General features: G+C 36.3%; 1 protein-coding gene and 2 long non-coding RNA genes across 4 annotated transcripts; 2 read left to right on the plus strand and 1 right to left on the minus strand.

Annotated features, from left to right (window-relative positions):
- Nucleotides 1-8,739: 8,739 nt before the first annotated feature.
- On the plus strand, nt 8,740-9,912 carry LOC127902100 (probable disease resistance protein At4g27220). The gene has a single exon (XM_052440576.1). It carries the CDS (start codon nt 8,740-8,742, stop codon nt 9,910-9,912), a length of 1,173 nt encoding a protein of 390 aa, XP_052296536.1.
- Nucleotides 9,913-13,392: 3,480 nt separating this feature from the next.
- On the minus strand, nt 13,393-16,152 carry LOC127902601 (uncharacterized). The gene is made up of 2 exons (XR_008055020.1): nt 15,888-16,152; nt 13,393-13,885 (listed from the first exon to the last, which is right to left on the minus strand). It is a non-coding gene; the product is annotated as an uncharacterized LOC127902601 (long non-coding RNA).
- Nucleotides 16,153-18,304: 2,152 nt separating this feature from the next.
- LOC112499296 (uncharacterized) lies at nt 18,305-19,525 on the plus strand. Of its 2 annotated transcripts, XR_008055304.1 has the most exons (5): nt 18,305-18,542; nt 18,673-18,826; nt 18,905-18,979; nt 19,101-19,168; nt 19,257-19,525. It is a non-coding gene; the product is annotated as an uncharacterized LOC112499296 (long non-coding RNA). The 2 variants fall into 2 exon arrangements; XR_008055305.1 differs by lacking the exon at nt 19,101-19,168 and having other exon boundaries at nt 18,308-18,542.
- The last annotated feature ends 2,967 nt before the right edge of the window (nt 19,526-22,492 follow it).

The following is a 22,492-nucleotide window of genomic DNA, read 5'->3' on the forward strand; positions in this document are numbered from 1 at the left end:
ACGTTTATACTCAATTTCATAATCATAACCAAGTAGTTTTGGCAGCCATCGTGTTTGTGCTGGTGTAGTAATCCTTTGCTCCAGTAGGTACTTGAGACTTTTTTGGTCAGTGCGGACTGTAAATGGTTTCCCAAGCAAGTATGGGCGCCATATCTTGATTGCTTTGACAATAACTAACATTTCTTTCTCATAGGTGGACAAAGATAAGGCCGAACCCTTCAGTGCTTGGCTAAAATACGCCACTGGTTGATTTTCTTGGGTAAGAATTGCACCCAGTCCGATTCCGCTGGCATCGCATTCAATCACGAATCGTTGAGTAAAATCGGGAAGGCGTAAAATTGGTAGTGACGTCAAGGCCTCTTTTAATTGTGTGAAGGCCATCTCTGCTACCTCATTCCATTGAAATCCATCCTTGCTCAAGAGACGGGTCAGGGGAGCTGCTATATTACCGAAATGACGGATAAATTTCCGATAGTAGCCTGCTAAACCGAGGAACCCACGGACCCCTTTTGCTGTTGTTGGTGTTGGCCACTCAATGACAGCTTGTATTTTGGCTGGATCAACCGATACGCCTTGCTCCGAAATAACGTGGCCCAAGTACTCCACCTGTAAAACACCGAATCGACATTTCGACTCTTTTGCAAACAAACTGTTAGTTGATAGGATTTGGAGAACAATTTGTAGATGTGCGAGATGGTCTTCCCATGATCTTGAATATATTAGAATGTCATCAAAGAAAACCAAAATAAATTTCCAGAGGTAGGGACGAAAGAGATCATTCATGAGACTTTGAAAGGTTGCTGGTGCGTTAGTGAGGCCAAATGGCATCACTATAAATTCGTAATGGCCTTTGTGTGTCCGGAATGCTATTTTAAGAATGTCATCTTCCTGCACCCGAATCTGATGATACCCAGACCGTAAATCCAATTTAGAGTAGAATTTGGCCCCATGGAGTTCATCTAATAGCTCATCGATAATAGGAATTGGATATTTATCTTTAACTGTGATGTCGTTCAGAGCTCGATAGTCCACACAAAAACGCCAGGCTCCATCTGCTTTCTTTACTAACAAAACTGGGGAAGAGAACGGACTGTTACTTGGCCGTATCAAACCAGATTGTAAAAGCTCTTTTACCATCTTCTCTATCTCAGTTTTCTGGTAATAAGGGTATCGATATGGCCGCACACTCACTGGTCCTGCGCTCGGCTGCAATGGGATCTGGTGGTCATGTGACCGCCTTGGAGGCAAGCTGGTGGGTGATTCAAATACATGGGAGAATTTTGCTAGGAGTTGGCCTATCTCAGGTGGGTAGGACTTTGGTTGGCTGCTGCTGGTGGTGGAAGGAATTATTTGGAAAAATAATCCAGTGCCTTGTAACCCATTGGATTCCTTGTCAGACAAAGCTTCGATGCTGGTTCGTCTCAATCCTTGGAAGGTCTGGGAGGTCCATTCTACTTTGAAGTTCATGGTGAGCTGCTTGTAGTCCATCTTAATGGGTCCGAGAGTTTCAAGCCATTGTACACCTAAGACCAATTGGCATGCTGCGACCGGAAGAATGTAGTAGTCGGCGGTAACGGAATATCCTTGAATGGTGAGGGTGAGACCGCGACATTGTCCAGTACATTCTATCTTCTCACGGTTAGCAACCATGACTTCGAATTTCTTATCCCGGATCACTGGTAACCCAAACTTAGAGACTATAGCATGATCAATGAAGTTGTGCGTACTACCACCATCTATTAGCACCATCACATTCTTGTTTTTCAGCTTGCCCAGAACGCGTATGGTTTGTGGGTGTTCAGTTCCTGCAATTGCATGAAAAGAAATTTCTGGTGTAACTTCATGATGTTCTTGTTCCGGGTGAGCGCCTTCAACATCCTCAGTGTTCATATGAGGGAAATCCTCGATCATGAATAATTGAGGTCGTTCGCAACGGTGGCCAGCAATGAACTTCTCGTCACAATAATAACATAATCCCTTCTCTCGTCGTTCGTGTGCCTCCTAATTGGTGATTCGGCGGAATGTTGTTGGGTGAGCATTCGAGCTTTGGTTCATACGCTGGGTTGGTGGAGGTCCTAGCACACCAGCTGTGGGGTTGGGTGAGGCCTTTGGTGTCAATGAGGCTGGTTGGAAACGAGTTTGCTGGTTTGGCTTCCTCTGCAGTTGGTTGCGTTCTTCGATCAGCCTAGCCACTCCTATTGTATCTGCCAAGGTTCGCGGTTGTTTAATTTTTACATCTATGCGAATTTCATCTCGAAGTCCTGCAATAAAACAACCGATGAGAAAATTCTCGGGCAGGCCATCAACTCGGTGGGAAAGCTTTTCAAAAGCTTCTTGATAAGCTGCTACGGATGTGGTTTGTTTAAGACGAGTCAGAGCTTCTGACGGGTCTTCGTAGTCGGTTGGACCAAATCAAAGTTGAACAGCCTTGGTGAACTCATCCCATGTGAGTGGTCCACGGAATTTTGTCAACCATCTGTGCCATTGCAAGGCGATGCCTTCTAAATGAAAGGAGGCTAGTTGAACTTGTTGTGCTGGTGTAATGTTCTTGAAATCAAAGTACTGTTCTGCCTTGTAAATCCAGCCAGTTGGGTCGTCTCCGTTAAATTTTGGGAAGGACAACTTGAGGTGTTGATGAGGGTGGTCATTGATAATGTTAGAACGAGAAGTATGTGGGTGTGAGGAGTCATCACGTGGGCTAGTGTTTTGGCTATGGGAGGCTCTAAGAGCTTGAAGCTCGGTTAACACTTCCTGTAAGACTGCATTCACCTGATCAAAACCGGTATCGTGTCGTGCTAAGATTTCGTTGACCTCGTTGCGGAATTCTGCATTTGTTTTGCCGCGAGTGTCCATGGTCGGACCTGTCTCTGATACCAATGATACGAAGGAATTTGGAGTTAAGGGTAGAAAGGAATAAGACAAAGTGGGAACTGTTGGTGATAAAGCTACTTGCCTTTATTGAATTCATTCAGGCTATAAATATAGCCATACATGGAAAAGAAAATAACAACAAAGCTGGAAAATAGGAAATGCTGCAGAATAGGCAACAGAATAGCAACAGAATAGCACCACTCTACTACCCAAGACTTATTCAATAACCGACTCAATAATTAATGACTGAACAAACAAACTAGACTAAGTCTTCCATCTTGCCAGTAGGCCCACTATCACTTTCCATCTTGTTGCCACTACTAGCACGTGTATGCACATATCATGATGATTACTCAAGAATGTGTTGGATTTATTTTATGAAGCTTAAATCTGAGGTTGCTGACATCTTTGTGAAGTTTAAAGCTTGGGTTGAAACTCAAAGCAGATGCAAGATGCAGGTGATTAGGTCCGATAATGGAACGAAATATACCTCTGCAAAATTTAACAAGTTTTGTGAAGATGCAGTCATTGAACATCAACTGATAGCACCTTACACTCCTCAGCAAAATGGTGTTGTGGAGAGGAAAAATCGAACAGTAATGGAGATGGCAAGATGCTTACTTCGTGACAAAGGGCTGCCAAAGAAATTTTGGGCTGAGGCGGTAAACACTATAGTTTTTTTATTGAACATATTGCCAACAAAAGCTTTGCAGAAAAAGACTCCATTTGAAGCATGGTATGGCTACAAACCAAGTTGCTTAATCTGAAGATATTTGGTTGTCTATGTCATCCCTCAAGTCAAGAGAGACAAATTAGACAAAAATGCAAAACCTGGGATTTTTGTAGGCTTAGCTCAACTTCAAAAGCCTACAAGATCTACTTACCACAAAGCAACAAAGTAATGGTCAGCAAGGATGATTGAAAAGAATCAGACATGGGAGTTAGTAGACAGACCTGAACACAAGAAAGCTATTGGAGTCAAGTGGGTTTACAGGACCAAGCTCAATCCTGATGGTTCTGTAAACAAGCACAAGGCAAGACTTGTTGTCAAGGAGTATGCCCAGATGTGTGGGGTAGATTTTTCTGAAACATTTGCCTCTGTTGCCAGGTTGGATACCATAAGGATGTTGCTAGCTCTTGCTGCACAGCGAGGTTGGGCTATACACTAAATGGATGTCAAATCAGCCTTTTTGAATGGATTCTAGGAGGAAGAAATTTTTGTGGAGCAACCTCAAGGGTTTGTTTTTCCAGGACAAGAGGAGAAGGTATATCGACTGAAGAAAGCCCTGTACGGTTTAAAACAAGTACTAAGGTCCTGGTATAGCAGAATTGACACACACTTAGCAAACTTAGGCTTCGAAAAAAGTCTGAGTGAATCTACTTTATATATCAAGAAGGCTGATAATGAAATACTTGTGGTATCTCTGTATGTTGATGATCTACTCGTTACAAGAAGTAGCAAGGAGTTGATTGACAGGTTTAAAGAAGAAATGAAAGATCTCTTTGAAATGACAGACCTTGGGAGGATGACATTCTTCCTTGGTATGTAGGTACATCAAAAGGAAAATGAAATATTTCTATGCCAGCAAAAATATGCAAAGGAAGTTCTCAAGAAATTCAACATGGAAAAGTGCAATGGAAGAGTGCAAACCAACTGCAACTCCAATGAATCAAAAGGAGAGGTTTTGCAAAAAAGATGGAGCTGAAATGGTGGATGAAAGGTTGTACAGGAGCTTAATAGGCTGCCTAATGTATTTAACTACAACCGGACCAGATATCATGCATGCAGTGAGTCTGCTATTAAGGTATATGCACTGCGCCAGTGAAATTCATTTTCAGGCAGCACAAAGAATTCTTAGATATGTTAATGGCACAATTGATTATGGAATAAGGTTTAGTCAAAGTTAAAAACTTCAATCTTTATAGATATTTTGATAGTGATTGGCAGTGGCGAAGCTAACACTATTTTTTTGGGTGGGCTAGATTTTTTTTAAAATTTAATTACTCCTCAAAAAATTATTCTATAGAAATGAAATTATTAAAGTACACTAGACAAGCAAAAATAATTCAAGATAATTAATTTTTTTTTCAAGAAACTAACCCGGGCTACAGCCCAGGTTAGCCCCCTCATAGCTTCGCCCCTGACTATCACCGATCCTTAAGATATTAACTTGAATATATTTTAATATTAAATAATCAAAATCTATTTAATTATCTATATTTCACGTATTACATATTAGATTTATTTTAAATTCTAATGACAAACAACATTTATTCTTTAGTTACTATTTACTAAGAGTATTATAGTTAAAAAAAGATATAGTGTTCCTTATTAAAAATTTAGAGTATTTACATGATTATTGCTCAAATTTTACTCTCTATCTCTATATATATCTTTTTCCTTTTGAAAAATTAAAGTTTGGTTTAAACGTCTAAAATGGTGAATAATACAATACTACAAGTATTGTAACTACAAGATAAAAAGCAATCAAAATAAGCAATAGTTTACCGCCACAGTGGGCGTAAACATAGGGCCAAAAAGTTTGTAATATATGATCAAGGACGATTTAGCCTGTGGTGTGGGTACTGCGTGTCATTTTGGGCATTTCAGTTATTCGGTATTGAAGATTAAATGTTGCCGATATTTTCAAACTTTGGAATGACAAAGAGCAAGGCGTTGGTTGTTGGGATTTAATTCTTCATGAAAGAAGTCACTAATGATTAAAGTGCATGTGAATGAAAAAGGGGAAATTTACACCAATAGCCATAAAAATTTACGCGTTTTCCATCTTAACCACCCAAATAAACTTCTATCAACATTAGCCATAAAAAAGCCTTTGAGATCAAAATACCCCTTTCTCCTCCAACAATCTCTCTTTCTCCCATTTCTCCCAAACCGAAGAACCTCCCATCGTCGGCAGCCGTCGCTGGGCAACAGCAGTGATCGTCCTGACAAGGCTTGGCCTCAACCTAGAGATCGTGATCCTTGGATGCCTGCGGAAGGCACGAAGATGAAGACCAGACCATGGCCTGGACGCTGGCCCTTGTATAGGGTGATGGAGAAGGTGAAAGATGTTTCAAATGATCTAATTTGTCGTTAATTGGTTTCCTTCCATGTCAACTTTTCTGACCTTTGCCTTGTCAACATGTCCTCGTCTAACAGCTTCTTGAACCTGGAGATCGTGATCCTTAAGCATCTGGTACACATTGCCTGACAGGACAACCATTTTTGGTGCCTATCGCACTAAGCTTTGGTGCGACAGGCAGCCTGTCGCACCAAGCTTTGGAAACAGGTCGGCTTGTATCGCATCCTCTTTTCTGTCATTGCTGAACCCTTTTGAGATCATTTAGCGCAACTGCAACTCTGTAAACATGCATTTGTTATTCCAGATATTTGTGCATGTAATCCCTGGAGTTTATACAGCAACAGAAATACATGCAATCAGTCATTGTACCACCACCGTTTCCCGATTGCTTGTGGACAATAAAATATATACATCCAGCAAGAATTCATATGCTCACCAGAGATAATCTGATGAAGATGACAAGGATGAATCAAACAAAGAAACCCGTCGCCTCTTATTGGAAAGTTTGGCTCCTAGAAGAAACTCCTCTGTAGCCGAAAATTTATCAAGGACAGACCTTATAGCCTGGTGAACAGAGCTCACAAGAGACTGGCATACTTCTGTATTTTCAAAGTTCAGTTCTTTACAGCTGGCCATCACAAAAATATTTTTCATACTGCCTTCCAATGTTGCAATCTCTGCCTTGACGATTGAGAGATGGAGGGCTTCGAGTACTCTTCTTAAATCAGACAGCAGTCCTGGTTTATAATTGCAACACAGGGATGCCTTAATTGAATAAGGAGCTCCATCCAATCCATCTTCCTGCTGTTCAACTTTTACTTCATCAATGTCTGTTGGTCTGAGAAATCCTTCAGTAGCTTCCGTGGCATTCTTGTCCAACTCTTTTACTTCACCATGATCTTTTTATCTTTTTATTGGACGCCGATGAGGGATGAAGCCGTCGCTAAGGAGGGCTGATGTTGCCGCCGGTGATGGGAGTTTCTTCGGTTTGGGAGAAATGGGTGAAAGAGAGTGTTGGGGGAGAGATGAGAGAGAGGGGTATTTTGGTCTCAAAATTTCTTTTATGGCTAATGTTGATAGAAATTTGTTTGGGTGGTTAAGATGGAAAACGTGTAAATTTTTATAGCTATTGGTGTAAATTTCCCATGAAAAAGACAAATACATATAATTATTCTATACATGCGTCAACAAGGCAACAGTAACCATATACATGATATGAAAAGGGGTGCATGATTAAGTCCTTTTCTTATTCAATTCATTGTTATTACCATCATCAACTCTTTTCTCACACATTTCTCAGCAGTTACCAGTGATCTTTTTGCTCATTAAAATTGTTCTTAAATATTCAAGGGCAAATAGAGAAGCTCATCAACCGTCTGAACCCGGATAATTGAAGAGGCGAACTTGTTCTAAATCCTTCAATAATTTCTATTAATAGCATAATCTCCTTGATCTTGACAGTAGCTATTTCTTAATGTCCAAGAAAAAATATCTCCTGTTTTTCTTAATCTTGTCATTTAATTTTCTTGAATTTTAAGTTATTGTTCATTGTTAACTTCAGTGCTCTTATTACTAGCATTTGTTAATTTCCATCCCTCTTCTAAAATAGGATGTAAAAAAATTATTGCTTTTGATTCATACTCTTTAAACCTTTCGGTTAATAGCCAAAACTCTGACCCTTGAGAGCCAAAAAAAAGGGAAAAAAGGAGCAAGAAAGAGAAAGATAGAAGTTCTTTGTTTAATTGTCAATATCAATTGTTTGGTGTCGTTTCTTTCTTTGTCTTCCTCTCTATTTTATTTTAATTTATTTGAATCCATTTTTTTGACAGCCAAAAAATTATATATTGTTAAGCAGCAGGCAATGGCAGAAGTGTGTCTGGGTGCTTTTTCCAGCCTTGTAGGTGCAAAGTCACTGTTCAAACCGATTAAACGGCAAATATCTTATGTATTCAAGTACCAGAGCTACATAGAAGAGCTAAAAGATCAAGTGAAGCAGCTGGAACATAAAAGAGAAAGGGTGAAAATACCCGTTCATCACGCTACTCAACAAGGAAATGAGATTTATAAGGATGTTGCAGACTGGCTTAATAGCGTCAAGGAATTCGCTCAGGGCGCTGCAAAATCCATCATTGATGATGAAGATAGAGCTAAGAAGTTCTGTTTCAAAGGATTGTGCCCAAATTTGATTTCTTGTTACAAACTCAGTAAACAAGCTGCAACGGCCGCAGACACTGCCGCTAGTCTCGTGAAAGAAGGCAACTTCTGTGATGTTTCCTACCGTTCTGCTCCAAAGAGGGCAAAACATATGCAAGTGAAAGATTTTGAGGCCTTTGATTCAAAAATGGAAGTTTTTCAGGATGTTATGGAGGCGTTGAAGGATGATAAGCTCAACATAATTGGGGTTTACGGGATGGGCGGCGTGGGTAAAACCACGCTAGTCAAACAAGTTGCAAAGCAAGTGATGGAAGATAAATTGTTCGATAAGGTCGTTATGGCTGAGGTAACACAGAACCCAGATCATCATAAAATTCAAGACAAACTTGCTTTTGGTTTAGGCATGGAATTTGGCTTCAATGAGAATATGTTCCAAAGAGCTTCTCGACTGTGTGAAAGGTTGAAGAAAGAGAAGCGGCTCCTCATTATATTGGATAATATTTGGACAGAACTCGAGTTTGACATAATTGGAATTCCTTCTGAGAATGTTGAGAAAGAAAGAACGGATGCTCGAAGCCGATGCACAATTATATTGACGTCTAGAAATTGAGATTTATTGGAAAGAGATATGAATTCTCCGAAGAATTTCTTGATTGAAGTTTTATCAAAGGAAGAAGCGTTGCAGTTGTTTGAGATTATAGTGGGTGATTCAAGAAAAACATCTACTATTCAGCCTATAGCAGATGAGATCGTTGAAATATGCGGAGGTTTGCCTGTTGCAGTGACTACGGTTGCAAATGCACTGAAAAGTAAGAGCCTTGACATTTGGAAGGATGCATTAAATCAGCTAAGAAGTTCCAATCCAAGAGAAATCGATGGAATGGATAAAAAAGTGTACACCTCCATTGAATTGAGTTACAACTTGTTGGCAAGTAAGGAAGCCAAATCGCTCTTCCGTCTTTGTGGTCTATACAATGAAGGTCATGCTATACAAGTTGCTTCCATATTGAGATATGGTATGGGTTGGGGTTTGCTTGAAAATGTTTACACACTGGAAGAAGCAAGGAGTAGAGTGCATCGGTTGATCGACAACCTGAAATCTTCATGCTTATTGTTGGACGGTGATGCCAAAGATGAAGCTAAAATGTATGACGTCATTCATGTTGTTGCCGTATCAATTGCCACAGGGGAGCATATGTTTAATATTCCAAATGCTGCTAACGAGGAGAAAAAGATGGAAGAGATAAAACGGAAAGGACCAATTGCTATTTCATTACCTCATAGAGATATCCAAGAGCTCCCTGAAAGGTTGCAATGTCCCAATCTCCAGTTATTTTTGTTTTTTGGAAAGGGTTATGGCCCTATGCAAATTTCAGACCTCTTTTTTGAAGGGACGAAAGAACTCAAAGATTTAAGTCTTACTAGAATTCCTTTCTCTTCATTACCTTCATCACTTGGTAGCCTCATTAACCTTGGAACATTGTGTTTAGAGGATTGCCCACGAAATGATATAGCAATACTTAGACAGCTAAAGAAATTAGAGATTCTCAGACTTCGACATTCCTATACTGAGCGGTTGCCACTTGAAATTGGACAATTGACACGGTTACGGTTGCTGGATTTGAGCAATTGTTGGAGGCTTAAGGTGATAGCACCGAATGTCATATCAAAATTATCTCGATTAGAAGAACTGTATATGGGTAACAGCTTTCCAAAGTGGGATAAGGTTGAAGGAGGAAGTAACGCCAGTCTTGCTGAGTTGAAGGGGTTGTCAAAGCTTGACACCGGACACAATAGATGAGAAAGCACAACGTCACACACTCAAGAAATCACAAGCTCACCACCACAGCAAACAACAAAAGGATACAGAAAAATTCACCACCTAAAGTTGTTAAGCTAAGGATACAGGGCTTAAAAATACTCACCACTCAATGGAATCCACCAAAGAGATACAGAATTTGATAATAACTCAAAGTTCATCCAATTCCCAAAAATTAATCCCCCCTTTGGTTACAACTGCATAAGCTTAAATAACTTTCTTGGAACAATCCTCCAAGCATAGATTTACTACAAACCCTTCAAATAACTTGACTTTAAAGACCAACATTAAAGCTAGACATTAATAAAACATTGGTATTGCTTAAAACACAACAAAGAACATTAAAAAAAATCTAAGTCCCGAAATATTCTTCTTGACTCAAAACTGAACAGTCTGCACTTAACTGATCATAACTTACTGTAGAAAACTCCAAATTTAGATTAGTAAAATTCATTGGAAAGCTAACAGAAATATCTTTCCAATGATGTATGGCTCGAAAATTAATTCGATCTCATGCAGTACAGTTTAATTCCCAAAGATGCCCCTTCTGCACAGAAATTCTGCTCACTTGATTAATGTAAGAACTTGAGCTGCACTTGGTATAACTTGATTACCAAATATTTCAAACACTCCTGTGTTAAAGCTAACTACTTTGGAGATGGTTCTGGATGCCCAAATTCTGCCGCAGGATTTGGTCTCTGTGGAATTGCAAAGATATACGATATGCATACGAGATAATTGGTGCGGAAGCTGGATCCTTAATTCTAAAACTTTAAGATTGATGAAGCTCCAGGGGCTAAAAAATGTTAGCATTCTTTTGCAGAATTATGGGATGAAACTGTTGCTGAAGAGAACTGAAGATCTCTACCTAGAGGAACTGAAGGGTGTTCAGAATGTTGTTCATGAACTAGATGATGGGGAAGGTTTTCCACAATTGAAGCATCTTCATGTAAACTATTGTTCTGAGATTTTACATATTGTCGGTTCAGTTGGACGCGATTGTTGTAAAGTCTTTCCCTTGCTGGAGTCATTGTTTCTTAGTCGTTTGTCCAATTTGGAGACGATTTGTGACAGCCAACTCAGAGAATATCAATCTTTCAGCAACTTAAGGATTATGCTAGTACGTTCGTGTGAAAAATTGAAGCTAAAAATATCCAGTATGTTGTACAATTAGTTCATAAAAACAACCCAAACAACTCTTCACCACACATAGCAACCTCTTCATCACGCCGTCGCCGCCGCACGCCGCAGCCCCTCCATGCCCCATCGAGCTCAAGAGCCCCAAATCTTGCGGTCGCGCAGCACCCCAAACATCGAACTGGAAACCCATGGAGGTTTTGCTACTCTTAATGTAAAAGCAACCAAAGCCCCAAATTTGGTCTATCCATCGATTTGGGTAAACCTCGTCTTTTCATTGACTTTAGGAGGAGACCCCATCATCATCACCACCATCCGCCTCCTGCCTCTTTCCATTTTTTTATTTTCTTTTTATTCAGTCTTCATGGCACCGATCTTCTTCTTCTTCTCTCTCTAACGGAGGGACGAGTTGTGTTTATTTGTTTTTGGAATTGGGTAATTTAATCTTAGGGTTTGCATATTATTGTTTATTTTTTCTTAGAATTGGTTAATTTAATTGGTACAAATTATTTTGACTGTGTCGTGCTCGCCAATTGAAGTTTAGTCTGTTGTGCTTTCATAGCAACGTTTGGTGCTATTGTTATGGATACTGCACTGAAGTGCGATGATGGTGGACATGTTATGGGTTTGGTTTTTTCGAGATGATTTTTTTTGAAATTTTTATTTTAATTTTTATTATGATATCATTTTTCTATTTTTTGTACTGCTATAATTTTTTTTATTGAGTACAATTTTTTTTTAAATTGATATTACAAAATTTGTTTAATGTAATTTCTGGACACTCAAATGATATTAAGGGCAACATAACTAATCTATGAATGATTTATCTTAAAAAAATAATCGTAAAATATGGAGGGTTTAAATGTTTGATTTTGATTTTGTTGATATTGTAGACGAAATTTTTTGTTGATTATATTTTTTTATTAATTAAAATAGATTAAAAATAATTTTATTTTTCTTGATGGTCTTGTTATTGCTATTTTTGCCTTTGACACCTACCATATGACAAATACCATAATTTCATAGGGTGTTTTTATAAACAAAACCATCTTTGTCATAAAACTGCAAATATGTCAAACCTCTAGGGGAAATAAAAATAGTTCTTTTTAACCACAAAAAACTGTTAGGCAGCAACCGCAGCATATTCTGTTAGTCAATCGGTCAGGGGTATTCTTGTAATATAGTAAGTCAAAATCAGTGTTAAAAATAACAGCATTTGAGGGGTATGGTGATGTTTTCGTATCCTTAAGTGGTATTTTAAAAATAGTCACTCTAGTAAGGGGGTGCAATGAAATTTACCCTCATATGACGAAATAAAATTGGAGTTAACACTTGTTTGGCATTGTGTGAGCTTTTGATAATTCTCCCATGTCCCTCCAAAAACTTTCCTCATTTTGGGAACATACCATTTATTTTCATTTTCATCATTCATAGTGGTAGATAATGGGGGTCCGGGAACAGACAAGAAATTATTATGACCCATGAACTTTTCTTTTCTTTTTTTTTTCTCCTTTGGAGGGTTGTCGTTATTTGATAGGAGGAGATAGAGATAAATTTCTTAATCAAATGCCCATTTTATTTAACATGGAAGAAGATCTTTAAACTCTCAACGAGGCTATCGCTTCAACAAATGCAGCCTTCAAGAAAGAGGTAACAAGTGATGAGATAGACTCTTTATTGTCTAACCAAACAAGGACATCGGTAGATGCATCAGCAGGATCTTGAGTTAGATTGGAACTTGATACATTGTTGTTGGTCTGGTTCAAACCTTTAAAGCGAGGTTGGAAGCAAAATGGTTTACACCAAGAAATGATTTAGGAAGTTAATTAACGTTAGTTCAGATCACTTAGAATTCTAGAATATTTATTATTTTAGGATTTTTTATTTTAATTTGAGTCAATTATGGTATGTATCTTAATTTTTTATTTCCATTATAATTGTGATTTAGTTTTTATTTTTATATTAACTTAGAAAAGTGGGTTTCTTCTATTATAAATAAAGGTGTCTGTCATTATTTTTAGAACTTCAAGTTCAATTATTAAATAAAACCTCTCTTTTATAATTTTCTTTATGATTATCTATCAAAATCTCTTTTATATAGTAATTTAGATTAGAGAATCATCTAATCTAATATTACGCATTATTAAAAGTCTCATTGAGTCGCATTGAGTCGTATGGGTTAGAACAATATTTAATCACGCTTTGATTAAAGCGTAAACTAATCGTATTGGCTTAATCTAAGACTAGAACGATATGTAATGTTTACACCTTGTTCTATCAATTAGTATCATAGCGATTCTCTGCAAATCGCACAGCTTTCTTAGATACCCCATACCCATCCACACTAAATCCATAAAAAAATCAAAAAAATAAAACTTTACAAATTTGAAAACCCTAGCCGCCACATCAACCTGCACCGCCGCGGCCCACCACCGCTGATCAGCCAGCCAACACCACCACAAACCTCGCTAGCCACTTCCGACCAAGCCGCAGCAATCGGTGCCTCAACTGCCGCCTGAATAGCCGCAAATCACCAACCCAAACCCGCGACTCCACCAAGCAATCCACCACCATTCAGCCACTTTCACCGCCAGCCACCTCAACCAACAAACTCGCCGGCATCCGTTGACCAAAAACCGACCAACTTCAGCCCTTGATCGCGCCCTACAGTCACCAGACGAAACGACAACCCACGAGTGCTTCCTACACGCGCCGCCACCAAACCACCTCCTTTTTCCGTCAATTTACATCACCACCATAATCCCTAGCAGTCGGCGACCGTAAATCCAGTAGTCCGCCACCGTAAGGTAGCCATAAACTGAAAGGCAATTCAAATCGGAATTCAAGTTGCTGAATATAAAAAGGGCTCATATGGAAATTACCTAAAGTTTCAAATATTGTTATTCAGCAACCATTTTTAAGTTACACTAGTTTCTACACAAATTTTATATAAATAATTTATAACTCTCATTATTATTTTAAAAAACTGTTGCAATTGTGGTTATGTCACATGAAAAAAATTCTAATTAAAGAAATTGATATTATAATTTAAGGGATAGTTGCTCTTTTAATCATTAGAATTTAAGTCAATTATCCAGCTTATCCTTGCATTCTTAAAAACTATATACAATACCATTATCTCTGCTTTTGTAGCTATTGAATTCGACTTTCACGACATAAATATTTATTAGCAACAACTTGAAATTCAAACAAACCTAACATGCAATGTATGAAATAAAAATAATAACTAAACAGATTTTGATTATTTAATATTAAAATATATTCACATTAATATCATAAGGATATGTGATACTCAAATTTTTTTTTTTAAAATCAAACCCAAATTATATGTATTGTTAATGTGTTATTGTCTAATGTTTGGATTTTACTAAGTTAGAACTGCTGTAACTTTAATTCTCTTCAAAAAAATATGGGTCCCACCACCTATTAAATTTTTTACATTATTTTTGAAAAGACTGTAAATTACATCAGCTGTAACTTAACAGCACCCCTAATATTTTAATGTATTTTTATACCTTTACAAAACAATACCAACAAGACAATAATGTATAAAATAAATAAATAAAGAACTGATAGCAAAATTAGACTTATCATTAGTTTCTCGTGGTGTGAACTCTTGACAATCCTCCCTAGGACCCCCTATATTACATGCATGTAACTTACAAGCTTCTCAAATGAATAGTGAGTGATGTGAGCCCACTCACTATTCATGTGAGAGAGTTGTAAGTTACTTGCATGTAACTTAGCATTAGCCTCCTCCCCTATCCCACCTAAAGCTCTCGCGTGGTGTGAACCTTTGACGATTCTCCCGTATCCCTCCAAAAATTTCTCATATTGTGAAAAGCATATGTCAATTGCAATGTTGTTTCCCATTAGTCATAGTGGCCGATACGACTAGAATTTTTTGAAATCCCTGAACTTATTTTTCCTTTTGAAAATAAGAAAAGGACACATGTCTGGAGAAATAATTTTGTAGAGCCTCATATCGTGCATAACAAACAATAAGACTTCTTTTTCTTAATTAAAATATTTTTTAAATTTATAAACTAAAAAAATTAACTCTAATAATTTACAATAAATATAAATAGGAGATTAAAATAAATATAATAATATATACATATTAAAATAATTTCAATATCTAAAAATATTTTAATATTTTACAATCTCGTATTCTATTAAACCAAATTATAATAAATAGAGACATAATATTCAAATAAATATATAAAAAATTAAGTTATTTTCAATATCATATAAAATAATTTTAATATTATTAATACATGAGAAATGTTATATTAATTGTAAAATCTATTTAACCTAAGGATTTATAAAATTTTATAGTAATTACAAATATTTTATAAATACAAATATATTAATTTAAATTTTAAAAATTAATATTGAAATTAATATTGAAATTAATTATTTAAATTATATATATTAGTCTACTGGAAAATTTAAATTATTTAAATCATATTTACATTTCGTAAAAAAATTTGAAGTCAATGTTTTTTTATTACCACCTGCTAAGGTTATTATAGTCAATGGGAATATTGGTATTCTTTATTAAAAATTTGGGATCTACATGGCTCTTTTTCTAAATTTTAATGGTGTCACTTTATTTTTGACAAAAATAAAATTTAATTTAAACACCTAAAATGGTGAATAATACAGTGCTACAGTGCATAAGTGGAAGGGAGAAAACAATCAAAATGAACAGTCTAACGTTACAACAGGCTAAAGTTTGTTATATCCCAATACAACAAGCTTGAAACTTTGCACCTTCTGAAATGAAACAAACTTACTTGAATATTAGCGATTAGTGAGAAAAGCCCTTTTTTCAAAAGCAACCTGAAGGTACCGAGTGTTACAACAGATTCAATGAACCATAAGTACTTGTTTGCATTGTAGTATCTCAAAGGCACCAATTTCTTCTGATCCGTTAAGGAAAACAAGAAAAATAAAAGGAAAAGAAAAAGGTTACTTGTGCAGCACAACCTTGACGCCTAGCTACATGGTAAAGAGATTCTCTTTGTGCATTTGAACCAATCAACAATAATGGTGCCTTGACTTCTTGGATTAGGGAATTGAAATCCGGAATTGAAATAATTAATGATGTTTACTTCATAAAATGGAGGCAAGGATCCGAATCAGAATTATGGAGACCACCCAAATTTAAGAATGAGGAATGAAAGATTGATTCCCAAGGAAGGCGGTGGGAATCAATCCCCCATTCCCAATATTGACCACTTTGCCCCCTCTCACAAACTATAAAATGTCTATTTTGTCCTCAATTAAAAAATTATTATGATTAATTAATATATGTTTATAATTAATTAATATAATTATTCTAATTAATTTATAAATTTTTCATTTATTATTATTATTATTAAATAATTAATTAATTAATATATTATTGTAATTAATTAATATATTATTGTAATTAATTAATATATTTTGAATTTTTTCATCATCATCATCATCATCATCATCATCATCATCATCATTATTATTATTATTGTTATGAATGATAAAAATTTTTACAATTAATTAGTGCATTAATATATTATTAACAATAATTAATAATAATAATAATTTTTGAATAAATAAATATGTATAATTAATTACTGAATTTGAACATTTTGCAATTATTCTATTATTTGGACTTATCGAGAACTTACATGCGGAGTAACTAGTTTGCGAGCATATGTAAGGTTTAATTTGAATGCATGCAGCATTGAGGAGACAACGCAGAAACAAAATTTCCGCTTGCGATCTTTTCATTTCCCTGTTTAGTAACAAACAAGACAGAGGAGAAACAGGGGTTCTCTTTTAATTCCCCTGTTTCTCTGTTTGATGATTTTAAAATTTTATGTCTATATTTATCAAAAAAAGTTATTCAAAATTATTATCTAATTTTCATACACGTTGATTTATTAAAAATAAATTTAAAAACTGTAATTCTAAACTTATCATTGTGCTTTGACCTTGGGGTGTTTTTTCCATTTTTTTCGTAGGCCAGAACCTTAATGAAGAAAGTTTTCGTCGTAAATTGCTTTGACCTAGGAGAATTTATTACTTTGCCTTTGATGCGGCTCTTAGATATCTATGCAATTTGTGTCATTTACTTTTGCTTTGGATTCGTTTTTAAATGAGTTCCGATTGGTTCATTGGCAGATAAATGAGTCGGTTTTTCTGTTTTATTTTTATTTTTTTTGAAGATGGTTTTTCAGTTACGAAGCTTTTCATGGATGAATTTTTTTTTTAAAATTTTATAGATTCTCTGCGAATGCAGTTAGAAGTACCAAGTTTTGTTTGGTAGAAGGGTATTTAAGTATTTTCATTTCATATTTTGACATTTCCTTGACCTTTGAAGTATTGAATCATAGTGTTGGTATTTAAGTAAATCTGCCCACAATGAAGAATAGTTCAGAACAGTTGAGGAAGCATGAGAATACTTGAGGAAAGCCTGAAAATAGTTACGGCCGGATATGCACTCTTTCCGCTATATGTGTCTTCAATATAAATGGCTCAAATATATGCGTTATGATCTTTTAATATTTCGCCTCTGATATTGCCCACATTGCTTACTGCAAATACATAAAGCACTTCGCTTACCCCAAATCCTGATAGGGAAGTATAAATATATGCTTCCAAAATAGTGCAACTCTCCATAATTATTTAATATGCCTCTCAATGAAGCAATCACCTTCATTTACATCTCTTCGATTATTAATCGTACATGCACATTGACACAATAATGTCAATAATAAAAACCTTAACAAACCTATAAATTTTAGAATATGACTCAGAGTGCTACAATAAACCACAACAAGTTATTATATCATTTATAATCAATATTTCAATGATAACAAGGATTTTTTATTTTCAATCCCCTGCTTTTCTGTTTAGCGATTGTCAAATTTTATATTTAAAATTCTTCTAATTTTACACTAAGGTTTATTTATTAAAAAAAGGGGGGCAGGAGAGAGACTCAAAGAGTATTAAAAAATATAATTCTAAATTTTCACTTGAGCGTTGTGTGATTTTTATCATTTTTTAAAGTTGGCCGTTTATATTGAATAAAGGGCAATGATATTTGGTCACCCTCAGGCCATATGGAAGCCAGAAACGACATGCTTAGTGTGCCGTTTTTGGAGCTTTAGATTGGTAGGCTAAAAACAAACTTTATCATTAAAAACAAACTTTACCATTAAAATATATTATATTAAAAGTATATCTAGAAAATCTGAAAAAGCCAAATTCTTGACTATTCTCTCTCTCCCACTCAGTCACCCGCTCTCCCTCTCACTCTCACCCAGAAGCTCTCTGCCCCTCTCGCCCACGAAGCTCGCTGCACGCCACCCGCGAAGCTCTTGTCACGCCGCTCCCATCACTGACCAGTTGTCTCACGTCGACGATCAGTAATCACGCTGTTCACTATTGGTGTTCAATTTTTGGTACTTTTTATTGTTGGAGTTTGGATTTTTTGTTGTATTTATACGCTGAAATTACTAAAAATAAGTTATTTGAAATGTAGATTTTTTCTGAATTATATAGGTTAATACAATTTTTTTTTTCATGATATAGAAATGACGGATTTAGAAAAAAATTGTGAAGTTGAGGATTTGGAAGAATTAGATGACAACAATTTAGGTGGAAACAATAAAGAAAGTGATAATTAAGTCCACCTTGTCAAAGAAAACAATCGAAGGTTGAGAAGAAATATAAAAAGAAAATTAAGGTAAGATTAAAATACTTAGTTAATTATTCTACAGTCAATTTAATTTTAATTTTAATTTCTCTTTTAATGGATTTGCAGAACTTAAACGTAGAAACACCGTTATCTTGTGAGGTCGATACTATAGTCTCAATACAGGAGAGCAACAAGGATTCAGTAAGTTTTGTGTTCTTTGATGTAATACTATTTAATTCTTTTTATTTTTAATGGTCACTAAATATGCCATTGTTGTATTTTTAATGGTCACTAAAAAGTTGCCAGTACATTCTTTATTTAGGCACCTGTGTTCGCATGCCAATACAAGAATGTGATATTTATCCATCGTTTCCTTTTGATTCTTACACTGTAACTTATAATCCAATTTATATATTTTATGTCTAATTAATTTTTCATTTTTTGGGATTTAATATGGTTCTTATTTTGTGCTAACTAGCAATCTCTATCACTCTCATCGCGTTCATCCTTGTTGCCTTATTCTTCGTCTTGGATACCATGTGGAGGATCTCAACAAGGGAGTTTTCAACATTTACTACTTCAACAAAATGACAATGACAAAGAAGTTTGAAGCGGACATAACGAATTAATCATTGACTTAGTCTTTTGTTGTATAATTTTAGTTGTGGTTTGTGTATTAGTTGGTTGGATGATATTATTCTAATGCTCAATGATCGATGGAGTCATGTCATCTTACCTTATTCTTAATTGATTGTGGAAACATTTTGAACGTTTTTTGTCTATATATTCACAGGTTGAGTATGTCAATATTTTAGGACAGATTTTGACAAATCTTTCTTTTATTTTGTAACCTAAGAATGATGCATGCAGGTTCGTAAACTGAAGAATTGTTCCAAAGCAAAAATGAAGGTGAAGTTTTTGTGAAAATAGTATTTTATGACGTAAATGAAACCTTTATGACAACAAGAGTAGTTCAAGCAACGTGAATGGCTTAGAAATGCCAAATTAACAAAAACCCAAAAAATATCAGGTACAATTATTCACTTAAACAAATTGCATAACGAAATTGCCATTCCTAAAATACACAACACAATGGAAAGAATAATTCAAAAATTCCAACAATCATTGTTAACTTCATCAGTTTGTACACTCTTATCACATGTTTCCACGTTAGTCTTCCTAGCTTCTAGCGTAATTGAAGTAGGGAATTGGGTGTTCATATATGCCAGGCTGACGTGCCTCAAATACAACGTAATAGGTATAACGAGCCTTTAGGTTTCTACATATATTCGAAAAAAATCAAATACAAATGTTGAAGTGTGAGTTGTGTAACTGATTTCCAGAGAGTTATACGGCATGTCAGCTCGTGGTTGTAATAGCATATGACATGTAGGTTGTAGTGATTCGAAACCATTTGACAGTGTTAACTGGTCATCCATTTATAGAAAAGTAAAGCACGTGATCGTCACATGCTTTCACTTATCAACACGACCTGCTGAGTTGCCGTTTTGGAGCCTTCATCAAACGTGAAACAAACATGTGGCTCAGGGGCTGTTATATTCTGTTACAAGGGCGGGAAAATTCTGGGTTTTGGTTACAGAGGACAGCTGACTGGTGGTGGGGTCTCTTAAGCGTGTATATATAGCCTTAAGAGAAAAGAGATCAGTGTGTGTGATGCTTGTAACTTCATCTATAAACTCGTATCTTGTTCCTGGTGATTGAATAAAGATTATTGCTCTGTTCTTCAGTGGATGTAGGCCATCTCCAGGCTGAACCACTTTAATTCTGTTTCTCTTTGATTGCTGGTTTTTGTTAGATTTATTTCTCACATTATGTGGACTGGCATAAATCATTCTAATTATTTTCTATATTTTACCGAATTAATACGTGACTAATGTCAAATATTATTGAGCAATTTTGACAGACTCATTTATTAAGTGATCAAATATTATGTTAATGAGTCTATTTTGACATACCCTATACAGTAGTATATTATGGACAAGTATATCCTTAATTGTGTTATTTTAGCCCATAATGGGATGGGCAATTTTGTACTAACACATGAGTGGTCCCTGCGCTCAACCGCTATATTTAAGTAACTTCAGCCCATTGGGAGTTAACTGTTGGAAAAATCAGTGGCATGTTTGCAGTGCACCTCTCTCTCCCTCTTCTCTCCCGTGTGTGTGTTTGTGTGTACAGTAACTTAGAGAAGCAAAGCCGATCCGTGAGCTGAAGCAAGGGAAACTGAATTCAGAAGCTAGATCAAGCAAGTAGCAACTCTCTTGAGGCTCCATAACAAGCTTTCAAGGTCGGATTCACGGGAGATCACGGTAATTTCGAAATTCCCTAAACTATGTGTTTAATTTGGAAATGCACGATTAAGGGCATAAAGTTTGTTTTTGTTTCATCAATTGGTATAGAGCCCATGGTTATGGATTTCCTTGTAAACCATAGTTGATTTTTTGGTGAAATCTCACTCATGGAATTTTTCCTTTAATTTCGGATTTTTCGGATTTTTCGAATTTGAGCATATTTGATCAAATCGTTGTTAAATAATGCATGAGTGATGATTTTGGAGCAAAGATATAATTTTTCCGTGATTTTTGGTGGCCAAAATCGGGATGGTATGAATGAGGTTACTGTAAATTCACTGTAGCAACACTGTTGAGACATCCCGAGGTTGAAGATGACATGGTGGGATAATTTCGTTTGGATCCCTCATGTATAAGTGGAAGGATGTCCATGCACGATTAAGGGCATGGACATCCTTTTGTTATTGTTTCGAAATTCCCACTGACTCAGCATATGTAAGTGGATTCAAATAATCCCATATGCGTCACATGCTCCTTAAATACTTTTGGAGCTAAAGCTTTAGTTAGTGGATCGGCTAACATGAGTTCTGTAGGGATATACTCTACTGATACACAAGATAGAGCAATTTTCTCTCTCACAAACAAGTATTTAATATCAATATGCTTGGAACGTGAGGAGCTCCCTGTGTTGTGAGAAAAAGAAACAGCCGCAGAATTATCACAGTATATTTTTAATGGCCTCGGTACGGCCAATATACAATCTAGCCCTGTGATAAAATTCTGCATCCATAAAGCATGACGTGTAGCCTCAAAACATGCTACATATTCTGCTTCCATTGTTGAAGAAGCTATGAGTGTTTGCTTGACACTTTTCCATGATATAGCTCCTCCTGCCATCATAAAGATGTAACCTGATGTGGATTTCTTGTCTTCCAAGCACCCTGCAAAATCAGCATCAGAATATCCAACTATATTCAAATAGTCAGATTGCTGATATGTCAATACAAGATCTTTAGTGGCCTGCAAATATCTGAGTACTTTCTTTGCAGCCTTCCAGTGTTCAAATCCAGGATTGCTCAGGTATCTACCAAGTACTCCCACTGGAAAAGCAATATCAGGGCGAGTACAGACTTGAGCATACATCAGGCTACCCACAACGGATGCATACGGGACTGTTGACTCCTTTGAGTTGCTACTTGCTTGATCTAGCTTCTGAATTCAGTTTCCCTTGCTTCAGTTCACGGATCGGCTTTGCTTCTCTAAGTTACTGTACACACAAACACACACACGGGAGAGAAGAGGGAGAGAGAGGTGCATTGCACACATGCCACTGATTTTTCCAACAGTTAACTCCCAATGGGTTGAAGTTACTTAAATACAGCGGTTGAGCGCAGGGACCCCT

This window comes from Citrus sinensis, chromosome 5 (genome assembly GCF_022201045.2).
Source record: "Citrus sinensis cultivar Valencia sweet orange chromosome 5, DVS_A1.0, whole genome shotgun sequence".
Taxonomy (NCBI): domain Eukaryota; kingdom Viridiplantae; phylum Streptophyta; class Magnoliopsida; order Sapindales; family Rutaceae; genus Citrus; species Citrus sinensis.